The sequence below is a fragment of the Hetaerina americana genome, unplaced genomic scaffold (genome assembly GCF_022747635.1).
Source record: "Hetaerina americana unplaced genomic scaffold, ioHetAmer1.1.p SCAF_3, whole genome shotgun sequence".
In the NCBI taxonomy this organism is placed as follows: domain Eukaryota; kingdom Metazoa; phylum Arthropoda; class Insecta; order Odonata; family Calopterygidae; genus Hetaerina; species Hetaerina americana.
In genome coordinates this window covers 82,573,496-82,587,138 of record NW_027286874.1, presented here as the reverse complement: position 1 = coordinate 82,587,138, position 13,643 = coordinate 82,573,496, and the positions used below count along the sequence as shown (strand labels likewise).

The following is a 13,643-nucleotide window of genomic DNA, read 5'->3' as shown; positions in this document are numbered from 1 at the left end:
AAAATCCTTTAAATATACATCTTGCAGTAATTGAGCTCATTCTTTCTAGCCACGGTATCTTGTCGTAAAAAAATTAGTGTACATATTATGTTTATGGCGCATTATTCACAGAACATGTGTTCTTTAAACATAAAGTTAGTTAAAATAATGATCAGCTATACCAGTGAATGCTGGATCCGTGAGTCGTTAATGATACCCGTATAATTTAAGCAGAAAAAACTAATACCATCAGTCAATGGAGTTCTGTCTCCTGAGCGTATAATATTTTATAAACAGTTGTACATTACTTTATAAATTTATCCTCGTTTTTAGATGGTATTTATTTTATATTTGGTCGTAGTTTGAAGATGTATGTAGTTCTCATATATTTTTTTCTAAAAACCTAGAATCAATAACTTAGGACTGACATTTTAAGGCTTAAAGACAGTGTTCCTTGAGCTTTTTTTTAGGTTAGATGATTATCATGAGGATTAATCAGGTATAATTAAGTTCAAAGAGGAATAATTTGAGTTAATCTTTTAAAAGTTTACTAAGGAGATAGCAGAACGCCAAAATACTGAGTTAAGTACTTTATTATCTTGATTTTAACAACAATGAAACTTAAGCATGTAACACAGAATTTAGCAATTGTTTACGTTAACCTTAAATTTTAGTTATGTTTTAATTTTATTTAATATGTAAAGTAGATACGCCTAAAGGTAGAGGCAAACCCTACTTACTTGATCCAAGAAAAAAATGTAATACCTTATTTTAAAATTTTATCTTCCCTGTAATCGTTTGATTACGTGTTAATGTACCCTAAAACCGTGTGCTAAAATTACGAGCTACGGTCACCGGTGGAATCGTGCCAACTAATTTTTATTCTATTATTTATATTGCGTCGTTTTGTAGTGGGGTAAGTCTCTAGAAGAAAGCCAAATCACAGCCGGCCAACCAATCATTCAAAGGCAGTTTTTAAATTACAGTCCCCGATTCCTTAATTCCTAATATATTGAAATCTTATCTTTTACGAGAGGAATTTGTTGCAGCTTAATTCTAAAAGCATTTTTCACGGGAAATATCTACCGGCGTTTTAAGGGAAATTTGTATAGGAATTTTGAAGATATAATCAATATCACTTGGCACAAAAACTTGTCACTGTCGGATTCTTTCGATGTTTTCTTTGTAATATAGCAACAGAACAGCACACAATTTATTAGCCTCATTTCAAAAGAGTATTAAGGAGGAAAAAATATAGATAGGTCTCACTTCAAGCCGAAAATATCGGATGTGGAGTTTCTCTGGTCAGTAAATTTAAATTATGCATCTGTATGTTTCTGCTCCTCTTCTGAATCAGTATTTGGTTAAATCAGATGCTTAAACGCACAAGTTCATTGAAACTATATCTAATGTTACCATTTTAGGCACGGCGTATAAGAGAAGTAACTTTTTATTGAAAGAGTTGTATACTTTGGTGACTGGGCTCTAATTTCACACTTGCTACCATGATTTTTTCCTGAACACCCTGACTTCTGCCGGAAGAAATCGATCCGTTTTCCTCAGACCCCCAAGTACGTTACCCACAATCTTCCCATCGCAGAGGACATGACGGTGCGAAACATCTTTTCATTATGAAAGAAGAATTTCGTTGTCTCATTCATCATGATTCTGGATTGAAAAACTCTCACTCATCATCGATGATTACATTCTTGCCGTATGTGAGCCACTGGCTATACCTTGGAATATATCTTTACCCAATCATTCTATTAAACGTCGTAAATGTTCACCTTTAGGGTTTGATGAAACGGAAATTGCATTTGGAGGATTATGGATGAGAATCCATTCATTAACTGTGGAAGTTAAGCTCCATCATCCATTTTCAGCATATTAATGGACAATCCTGCACATATCGGTGGTAAATACTTTCCTAAAATATATTTCTTCAATCTTCATTATCAAAATCCTAATTTCATACTTGATTAGGTCCCCTACTGTGAATATTTCTTCAAGAAGAATAGAAAACCACCCCTTGAACATATATAAGCACAATTCGATCATACGTGATAGTACAATGATTTGTACATATTAGAACATGACAGTCATTATTTTGAGATGAGAAGGCTCTCGTTATTTTCCCTTTTCAGCGAAATTCATTTCAGCAACATTACTCGCCTAAACATCAAAGTATTTTCTAGTCCTTATCAAAAAGGTTCAAGGTTAGTGACCTGAAAGCATGAGTCCTTCTTAAAGGAAAACTAAATCCGCTTCTTTGTTCTGCATGCCTCCTAAAGGGTTCAGCCAGTTGCGTTTGAGTCATCCGCAGAATTAAAAATTAGGCATCAAGAGTAGATCACAAATACGTAGTTTATACACAGGAGTAAAGTATATATGCTTGTAGATGAATTTTGTACATTTAAGAAAAAGCGGATATTAAATACATGTAACTTTAGTCAACAGGTACGTAGATTAATAATTAATACGTGAATGCTACTGCACGACTCATAAGAAGCACAAAATACATATTACATCCGGAGTTCACTTAATATAAACTATGATATATTTTTGATTGATAACCTCACTATATCCATTTTACGTAGAAATTATAAGTGCAAATTTCAAACTTACCTACCCTTACGCCTCCTCTAACAAAGCGCTATTGACTTATCTCTCGCTCTCACTAGTATATTTTTGTCTGTGCTACATTTTCATCTTCTGCTGCTTGTGTCTGCCAGCATGCTGCTATTTGTTTTGAATGCTCTATTCTAGAAGAGGGTTCCGAGTTTATTCGCCTCCTCAGCTTCCTGCGTTATACACGTATTGTTCTTAAATGATGAAGTTCTCCTTGCGAAGGCATTTTCGGGCTGCTTCTTGTTAGCGTTGAATAGAGGGCCAAAATCTTCGTTCAAGTTCCCCAAAACCTAATGCATATTAATTCCTTTCAGTTTAGATCAGATGATTCACATGATCTATGAATTATTTAACATTTCGCTTTCATTCACTGACGATTCTCCCGAAAGCAATCAAATAGTCAACTTCTCAAGGAATATGCATTTATGTCGGTGGTGGCGCCGTTTCTTTATAGTGCAAATCCAGACCAAGCTAATGAAATTGATTTTAATGCATTGATTGTTAATGTCGTTTATTTTTATCATTATTTTTTGTTTCGACCTCATGTTTATCTCTGCTTACCTTTTAAAATTAAAGAGACAGTGTCGCAGCGAAGAGAGTTTTGTAAACAAACTAATTTTCATGATTTTTTATTTTCGACAATGAAACAGTATCAGTGTAACAGGCATTTAATAAAAATAATATTAGTTTCCTGAATACAATTCACTGAGTTTTCGTTCGCTCTACATGAGATGCATCAATTCGTATGAGAAAAAGCTTCCACTCTAATTTTGTAGATAAGTTCATTTTTGTGAAATAATGTTTGGTTGATAGCATGTAAAATTTCAAAATTATTGTGGCCCTAGGAATCTCATGGAAAATAGGTTAAATTCCCGCTCTATGCATAATTTCCATAAACTAATATAACAATATTCGATTTTATTGTAAACTAGCTGCGAGAAGTAGCACCGAGAACGCCCGGTGCAAAGGAATTAGCAATGTGGTAAGATTCTAACTTATTGGCTTTGATCACTAAAATACGTTTTCATTTCCCGAGAAAAATATTCAACAATTCTTCTACAACCCAAAGAAACATCTAAAAGGTATGATTATTAGCATTTATGACGCCTAAGCGTTGTACTAGTTTGGGCCGCATCTTAAAATTTCTTGAGAAAACATTATGACTTCTCGCATGCCTTCTAATGATTTCTTCCTCAATAGTATATTAGGATGCCAGACCATTTGATCTAATCATCATGCCTGCTAATTTATTTGATATTCCTTTAAATTTCTGCATGCAAGCTCTGTATTTATTTAATATGTCTGCTGAAAATTGTGTCTATAAAAGGTTGAGTTGTTGAAAGCGACAATCGCAATAAATGTAACATCAAGGGTACGTGCCCAAATGAAGTGCCCGTATATTTTGAACCCTAATCTGATAAACTGAAAATTGAAGCTACTTGTCGTAAATAAATATTTTGCGCTTGTGGAAATACTTAATTGAATGATGACATGATTGAGTCGATCAGTATCACGACTTAGTAAAAACGTTTGTCGCAATCAATACTTCCTTTTTTCCCGCAAGAATGGGTGGAGACCCATTATTTTTAACATATCTTTCTCTTGCCTTCCTGTTGCCCATCGAAAACTCTCCGAACTCCGGACCTCGCTGGATTCCAACGGCCACTTGTGCCCACCTGCCCCTCTCCCCACCCTTCCTCTTCCTTCACCTGCCTCCTCGCGTTTTGCTCTCCATATTCCAACCCTCGAAATTCTCCCTCCTCGTCCTCCCCCGAAACCTCTTCCCTCCACGCAAATCCCCTCGACCTCCTCGTCTGCCGCCAATTCTATCTCACCCCTACCATCAAATCGTAACCTCTGGAACCAATATCCGATCCGTCGAAATACTTATTACCGGACCGAACGCGTCACTCGTCGCCGTGTCCATTGAAACATCGGCGCCACCCTCCGCTCCCACCACCTCTTCTCGGGCAAACGACGCCCCACGGCACCCTCCGAACAACCCCCCCATTGCCTCCCGCGGACTCTGGTTGTCCCCTACCCCTTTCGATCTCCCTCCGCGCGTCATCTCACCGCCATTTCGTAACGTTTGTTTTCCTTTTTCATTTCCCCGTTTGTACGCCGACGTATCTCCCGCGGCGCTCCGTCCCCTCCCTCATCCTTCCCCCCCTCTCGTGAATGCTTCCATCCCCTCCCCACGCCCGACTCCTCCTTTCCCCCACCACTTCTCTTTATGCCCTTCGTCTCGTAAACGAAAATTTAAATCGTTCCAACACCGACGTCGCCGTCTCTCCTCTCAAAACCTTTTCGTTCCACCCCATCCTTCCTCCCACACCCAACCAAAACCCCTTCCCTCGCCCCTTGTGTGTGTGTATTATTTCTCCACGTGAAACCTCATACCAACTACGACCCTTTTCCTTTACGACCCCGATCGTTCTCTGAACGACCGATTCTCCAACGGTCTCGTTCCCGCCGCCACTCCTCTCCCTCCCCCTCCCTCCTACGCCGCCCCTGCCGGGCATTTACTAAACGTCTCCCTATCTCCGTGTGTACCTTTCCACTCCGCTCGGAATGCATGTATCTCCACTTCCACCTACTTCGCCATCCATCTGTCCATCTTTTCGCTCCCCGTTATTTTCCTTCCTGTTTGCCGTTCTCTGGCTCATGCGCTCGCTCGATCCCTTCTCCCTCACCCCTTTCCCTCTCCTCTCGGCGGATTCTCCGGCACTCAATTCCTTCCCTCTCCGCTCCTTTTTTTCCCCGCCACATTCTCCCTCGACCACGGACTGCAAAACAAACTTAACTTGCGAACTGTTCAAAATCTGCCTTTCTCGGTTACACAAATTACCCCGCCTCCTCTCATCCCTCCCTTCGCTTACACGTCAAATAACCTAAATTCCCGGTTGCTCGTCTTTTGTTCATCACTTTTCACTCCTCCTTCCCCCTCTTTGCCACTCCCTCTCTCTCCTTCTCTCATTTATTCCTCTCAACCCTATCATCTCGCGAACTCCACTCCTCTTCTTTTTAATTTCGCTCTTTCAAAACGCTCCCCTTTCTCTCTCTCTCTCTCTCTCTCTCTCTCTCTCTCTCTCTCTCTCTCTCTCTCTCTCTCTCTCTGTGAAAAAACTAATGTTTTCTTTCATCCGTTTATTTCTTCGCCCAACACGCGACGTTAATTAACCAACCGCACGTGCCAACCCTTCGCGACGTACTCTCTCTCTATATCGATGTTCTCCTCACGTCGTGCCATTGTCGTTTCCTTGAAAATGTTCCTTTTGTGTTCCTTTATTTTTTTAAATTTCGCTTCCCTTTCTGACCCCATTAACTGTCCCTCTTGACTCTCTCCTTCAAAAAAAAATCTTAATTTTTTCCATTTTTCTTCAATTCAAAATTTGCTTGTTAATTAATGTCCCAATGACGTCTTTCAAATGCTTGGCTCCATTTTTCTATTCTTCGACACCTTTTTGTCTCTATAATTTTCATCCTGTTCCTTCGAAATCTCATCTTATTCTCATTGTTCTTTTTGTTCATACATTTTGCTTTTATGCTGGCTCTTCGTAAATTTATCCCTTGCGAATACCTATTTATTGATTTATTGACAACTCTATTATCTTTTCCCTTGCAACTACCTATTTCTTGATTCCTGTGTTCTCTTCTTCCATCCTTCCTCCATATTCTCTTGTTCCTATCTCATTCGCAATCTTCCGTTCCCTCTTCATCGCCGCGGCCTCACCCCTACCCCTCCAACCGCTTTAATCGTATCATCTCTTCATCCTACTCCATCTCTCCGATTGGCATAAATCCCTCTTCCGACGTCCACGTTTTTCATTGCGAAACGCGTCCCATGTTTTGCTGTCTCCTCGACTCGGCGCAATCCAATCGAATGCTTTCCTTCCCTTCCTCCTCTCCTCCCTTATCTCTCCTATGCCTCACCGAATTCAAATGTTGTTCTCGGTCTCTCTTCCCCTCCCGCCTCTTCTCGCGCGCTTCTCATCGACTTCGTCCCGTGTTACTCTTCTTCCCCTCCCTCTCTCTATATATCTTCCTTCATACATTTTTATAATTTACTACTCGACATCCATATTCTCCCCTCTTCTTCGCGCCTTCATGTCATGTTGTCGGCGTGACCCCGCCGTTCTTCCCCCTTTCGTCTGCCCCTCTCATTCTCATATTTTATCTTTCGACCTTTTCCTTCCCACTCTTCTCTTCGCTCCTCCCTCTCAACTTCACAACTCTTTCCCCGCCAACCCGCTCAATCCTTCCCCTCTCCATATCTCTTGCCCCTACCCTCTTCTTTTCTGCCCATCTCCTTCCCGCCTGTGTGCTTTCAAACCCCTTGCTCTCTCTATCCGTTCTTTCACCTTTCCTCCTTGTCCCACCTGTCCTTTTTATCTAACCGGCTTCTCAACCACCCTTTCCGTTCTTCACGCCTCATTTTATCTCCGCCACTCGCCCGCCACACCCACCGCCACCCCTTGTTTTATGTCCCCTATCCCATTCCCCCCCTCCACCACCCCCCTCGCTCCTCGATGCACACACAGCGGGCTCCCGTCGTCCAAGCAACGCATCGATCCACAGCAGTGCCTCATCCTCCCGCAGCTACAGTCTGAGGCGCTACGAGCGGGAGAGGGAACAGCGAGAGCAGCGCGCGGCGGCCGTCGCGGCTGCCGCGGCCGGGGCCCTTCACCACCCCGGATTGCGAGCCGCACAGAGCCTCCCTGGCGTGGCCCTCTCGGACATTGCGGAGGGTCCCTCCTCCTGCGCCGTCGTCGGACACACGCCGTCTCCGAGTCCCAAGACGGCCATGTCCACCGACGAGCTCCTTCCGGTCCTCGACGAAGTCAGGGAGGTGAGGAGGGAGAAACCAAAGCATGGAAAAAATATATGAATTCCACGTCAAGGGGTTGCCGGAAAGTACACAGCCACCTTTTCGGTGGATGAAAAATGTATTTCTCGAGAGTAAAGCCGAGAAAATGACCTATAAATGTATGTTTACACTAAAAAAATAGAGGAAGGTGGTCAGGTGCAAACTTGCAGCATAATGATGTTCCCATTTAATTGAGGGGTTAAAAGCAGAGCTATTTAATAATTTACCATGCAATGGATAGAATTCGAGTTTTATCAGACAGTATAAAATGTAATATATTATATAACAGAATTCAAAGAAATGAATATTCATCCAATTTGGAATTTTATACTTGAGAAAAATGTCTGTAAAAGAATCAGAATTTCATATTTTTATTGGATGTTACGTTAAATTTAGTTCAAAACTATAATTAATATTAACCTTATTTTTTTCTAAAATTAAAAATAACGGGAATTTCTAATAATTGCATTACATTTTTATCAAAGAAACCCCTGCTATTTATGTTTTTATTTTTTAACTTGAACCATAGTTTTGGTCACCTTTGAACTTGGAAACTAATTTGAGTTCCTAGTCAAAAAACCTCAAATAATCAGTGGATAAACCCACTAAAATATTTAAACCTATCATTATTTAACAATTACCTATACCTTGCAGTTTGGCATAATACCAAATTTAATGACAATGAATCCATGGGGAAATGCCCCTTGATTCCATGTATATTTCTCCTTGAAATGGACTTCACAAATTTTATGAATTACTAATCCACTCTGTGATCTTACAACACATATCATATGTTTTCTATTGATTGAAGAAAGTATACAGTAGCGACTCCTTTTATAATATTCTCATTACCCGAGCATTTACAGAATACTGACTCTCTGGCCAGGGATAGATAATATGAATTAAACTTTCAAAAGGTACTTAAGTTAACTCTTAGACTTTCCTTTGTAACCACCTGCAGTAAGAATGCCATCTTTATAATATTTTTCCTATAACAGTGAAGTAGGTATTTGTTAGGTAGGTACTGTATATCAAACCATGCTCAAATATTTCTTGAAAGGAGCCTAATCATCACCTTTTTGTTTAATGGTCTCTCCAAATTACCTCTTTCCTAAATAACTTCACAGCATCCAACCTTTAATTTCCTTGGCAACCGTTATAACCATTAAATACTTTAACATATTTCTTTTGAAATACTCAGCAAGTATTTTTTAATAAGTATACCTTACAAATTGTATAAAGTATCTTTAAAACATTGCCCTTTTGTTTAGTCATTTCTTCTGAATATATTAATGTTTGGCTGTGACAAACACATGAGACACGAACTAATGTTGCAATGTTTTAGTAGCCATAATTGTATAGAGGGAGTGCAATGATACAAATAAAACAAACTTTTTAATAAAATAGCAATGTTTTTTAATTTTACAATTATTTGCCTTCTTTGCCCTATTTTCTTTTCACAAGGAATTTTACTTTTTACTTGACCATCTTGTTGGATCCCTGTCCAGAATATTACTCTCTGCCACAAACAAAATAATAAATGGCAGTGAATATCTATCCATATATTTCCCACTCATGCTTTCTTTTCATGCAGGCTTTGCCTAATATTTTTTGTACTTTTCATTTTAGATGCCTAGATATGACTTAACATGTAAACAGTGAAACTTACAGTCTCATGTGTTTAGGAATAGAGGTCATTTGATGCAATTTAGTGCAGAGAAAGGGCCAATAAAATATAGATGGAGAGGCAAACCTTTAAAAAAATATGTCAAGGGGAAAACTCTACTACTAACCTTGCTCCCTGGCTCCTTTCTGAATATGCAAATGATCCCCAAATAAAAGATAATGTTTATTTCATGTTTCAATGATGAATATGTTCATATTCCAACTAAAACATAAAGGACTAAAGGTACTGATACTGGAGTCATTGATTCTTACTTCAGGCTGGAAATTACTCTTGGATTTCTGCAAGCCTCACCCTTGGACATTATGCATTTCTTGATGCCCACCCTGAAAAAATCAATTCCAGACATTTTATTTCCTTTTAAGTAACCCCACTCCCAGGGCCATGGTGCGGTCAAAGCACTTGCACATTATAATACACCTTAGAGCTGTACTGACTGCAGCAATGAGAATTGCACCTGACACAATAATCAATGCCGGTTGTATCTAACACTTTTTCTTTATAAAGAAGTTGATGCTTCTGTTAATAATGGCAGTACATACTATATACTGGAAACTTGAACTAGCTAATTAAAATACTGTATGATTTATGAAGAGAGACCTTTCTTGCAAATGTTTAGTTCATACAGAAATTATTTCTCCATTTTCTGTTTTAGCGATTTTTGCTTTATAGGTATTCACTTCAAATGGAATGCCTCTTTGAAGCATACTTTTATTTATTTTCAGGAAAATCTGCATGTTTTGGCATCAACATCAGTGGCATCAACTTCAATTGCAGCAGTTGCTTCAACTTCCCAACAGCATCGCCGGGAGGCTTCATTGTCTTCAGGGAGAAGAATTCTGCATGGAGAAATAGGGCCAGCCATTGCAGGACCATCATCCTCTGCAGGGGTCCACCGCTGAGGACCCCATGACCAGCCGTCCTTGGTCCAAATACACTAACTTCTTAGAATGATAAAGCCTCAACAAAAGATTTTTGTGAAGGCAGTACATATAATGAATCCCTTGATGAGCAGCAAATGAAGAGGAAAACTAAACAAAACCAGGGCAATTATTAATTCTCAATGGCTTGATGCTTATATAAATAACATTCCATTCCTGGATAATTTCTGTGGCTTAAACCTATATCCTAATGAAAACATTACAAATGACCCAAAAATGAGAAAATTTGGTAGACATTAAGAGAAATGCAATACTGGTTGTGTACACCAGCACCGTGAAAGAGAACAGGGTAGTAGTTTCACATGCACAGCCTTATGTTGAAGAATGAAAGTGATAAGGAATAATGGTTCTCATTGTACTTCGAAGTTACTCATTGTAACTATTTTGAACATTGCATTTGTGTTAATCATAGTTGACTGAGGGTATCATTGGGTATCATTGAAATAGTAGGACTATTTGTTCCCATAATTTAATAGCTTACTCTTGAGGTGTCGGTTGTAACGTATATTTCTTATACGTGTGGACCAAGACATGATCATAAGCCCTTTCTTAAAGGTGACCTAAGTGATATGGAATGTCGAAGAAGATAGCCTTACAAACTATGGTATCAATATCATTGATTGTATTGCACCTATTTGTTTATAAAGAGAATTTGGCATGATAATATTATACAATTTTAATGAAATGTGTTGTCATCTTGTGACACATTGTTAAATGACGGTTTCTACAATATTTTAGTTGAAGGATGTCAATAATTTGTGGACAAGTTGACTCATAGATGATGGCAATTAACACATTTTATAAATCTCCTATGTGCTCAATGTTGATAAATTAATTGTCTATATCATTACAAAAATTTAATATTGCCTGAAATTGAGGTTTATGGATGCAGTTGCTCTAGTTGCTCTCAGACTACATATATACTTCTCCTATTTGATGAAAAAATAAAAATGAAATAGGTTTAACCAGAATAAATAATGTTAATAAAATGACAGATATCATATGCTTGATATAATTTTCTGAATGTATGAACTGGCAGTAAAGATTTCAATAAGTGATGTCCATGAGGTATAACCTGCTAAGTACATATATGGCTATTGCTGATTATTGCTGTTAATCACTGTTTCCAATTCTGACATGAAGTGTTTTCAAGATTGTAACCTCTGATAATTGTCACTTTCAAATTCTACTGAGCCAATCATGCCTAATCACCATTTGCCTACAAGTTGAATTTATATTTGCCATGAAACATCTGATATTGAACTAGGGAGCCACGGTATTACAGAAGCCAACTGGGACATGAAAGCATATATAAGTGATAAGAATGATAATGGCAAAATATATGATTTCTTACTGCTTTGGCAGTTGGGACTCAACTTTGAATGATGTCAAAAGGAGTGATATGTTTAATAACTTCCCTATTACAGTGATCTTAAAGAAGTGAGAATGTTAGTGATATTTGGATCTTTTCTCCTTATCTTATTACAGTAAATGACATCATTCATTTAATCCTTATATACATAGAGTGGTCACTATTTCATTTCTGCAAAAACAATAATCTGGTATTTATTAAAGCTCCAATTGGGTTTCCAAGTAATTTCTGTAATGATATATTCGAATGAAATTTATAAAACTTTCGCAATATAGTACACTTTTATAATTTTAATTTTTTGAAGAGCTAATTTAAGAAGATGTGAATGGACTAATCAAGTGCCCTTCTATTCTAACAATGTTTCAACATACTTGACTCAGAATGGAGTATGTAAAATGTACCTACCTAATGATGTACTACCTATCTATTTAAAGGTAAAAATTTCATTTGTGGGAGACAACATATTACATGATGAATTACAATGAATTATGATAGGGAGCCTCATGGAAATTATAATTAGTTTAGTTTCAATGCTATTTATGAATAAATTTGGAAATAAGTGAATTCATTGTTCATTTGGATCTTAGTATTTGAGTGATCATTAAAATAGGTATATAATTTAAAATCAGTTTAAATTGCTATTTTATTTATAGATACAATTGATGGATTTTTTTGATGATGCCGTTTAAGGCAGGGTCTAATGACAAATGTAAAATTTTTAAATGTCAGATATTAAGAGTTTATCATGTTAAAATTATTCAAAAATACCTATATTTTTAATGTGTTATTAAAATAGGAAGTAAAATGAACTTCTGATGAAACCTAGTCCAGACAGCCCTTGTAACACTGGGGTTTAGATACCCTCAGGTAGTGTGATCGTATTTGATGATGCACATAGGCACATCCGAGATCAGTCCACAGGATTACTGGCCCAATTTGGCTATTCTGTGTTTTTGTAGGGCAGTCTGGCCCTGGTTAACAGACCATTTTAACAATATGTGTGGAAAAAAGTGTCATTTTTAAATCTTGCTCCATGAATAATAAGACTTGTTCAAACTCCATGAGTGAGGCACCAAGTTAAAGGCTTCCATTTGCATACTAGTAATTTATGAAAATGAGCACAGAGAAAATTTCTATTATTTCATCTGAAACATTGTCATTGAACAGAAGAATTTTTGAATATCAGTCCAGTGAGTGAATGTTTGAAGTTTAAAATAATACATTAATTCATCAATAAGATAGAAATGTTTTAAAATTAACACCAACGTGTCATGTAATGTAAAGGTTTCAAGCCTCAGACCAGACTTAATTAAACTCTCCCTGAGATCATCCTCTATTTTCCCAGTGCATTCTTTTTAGTTAAAATTGTAGGAGAAAATAATGCCCTGTTTTGTTACATCACTCTTTGATGATAGAAAATAAGTTATTTGAGTGTAAACTAATGTGTAAAAGACAAGCTTTTCAAAGACAGTATAATCATCAATTTCAAAGGAAGTTAACTCTCTGCATTAGAAAGACACTTATGCAAAGAACATTTACATCAATTAATACAAAACTTTATAGTTAAATATTCACTTCGTTTTTACTTTTACATTTTTAATAAGGATGACTCAACTTGATAAAATTACTTTGGCCCTTGAAAAGTTAGTCATCATCTAAATATTCACATTTTGATTTGAATACAATGCATATGTATGTTAAATTTAAAGTCTGCCATAGATGTCTTCCTTTTAAGCTATTAATCATAATATATGCACTACCTTAGGAACTACTATCAGCATGTTACTTAAGTTTTTCATGATACTTGGAATTATTTTATGTATTTAATGTAAATATCTCATCTTTGATCAATTTTGCAATATGCAATTCTCCTTATGAAGTGACTTTTAAAATTTATGGACAATTGACAAGAAGCCCTTTTGTTACTTAACTGTTCAAAATCAATATGATAATATTTATAAAATGAAAGCTGATTATTTTCTCAAAACTTTTGTTATGCATGAAGACTTGGGTACTATTACTTTTTCAATGCTGATCTTTATTTACAAATATTAGAATGGAGGCACTCAGTCTTTTGTTATATTTTACAAACTCTTCTTTAAAAAAATATTTCCAGTTAGAATTTAAACATTAAAATAAATATCAGGTGAAATTTGAAAATTTTGTTACCTT

The 13,643-nt window shown here is 37.2% G+C and overlaps 1 protein-coding gene across 2 annotated transcripts in view; it reads left to right on the top strand.

Moving 5' to 3' along the window:
* Nucleotides 1-11,972, top strand: part of LOC139690233 (uncharacterized) — a 239,547-nt gene extending 227,575 nt beyond the window's left edge. For both annotated transcript variants that reach the window (XM_071587555.1, XM_071587554.1), the window contains exons 6-7: nt 7,149-7,456; nt 9,884-11,972. In XM_071587555.1, coding sequence (XP_071443656.1) covers nt 7,149-7,456; nt 9,884-10,060 — 485 coding nt within the window. In that variant the 3' untranslated portion in view covers nt 10,061-11,972. The remainder of the gene's footprint in view (nt 1-7,148; nt 7,457-9,883) is intronic.
* Nucleotides 11,973-13,643: the final 1,671 nt, after the last annotated feature.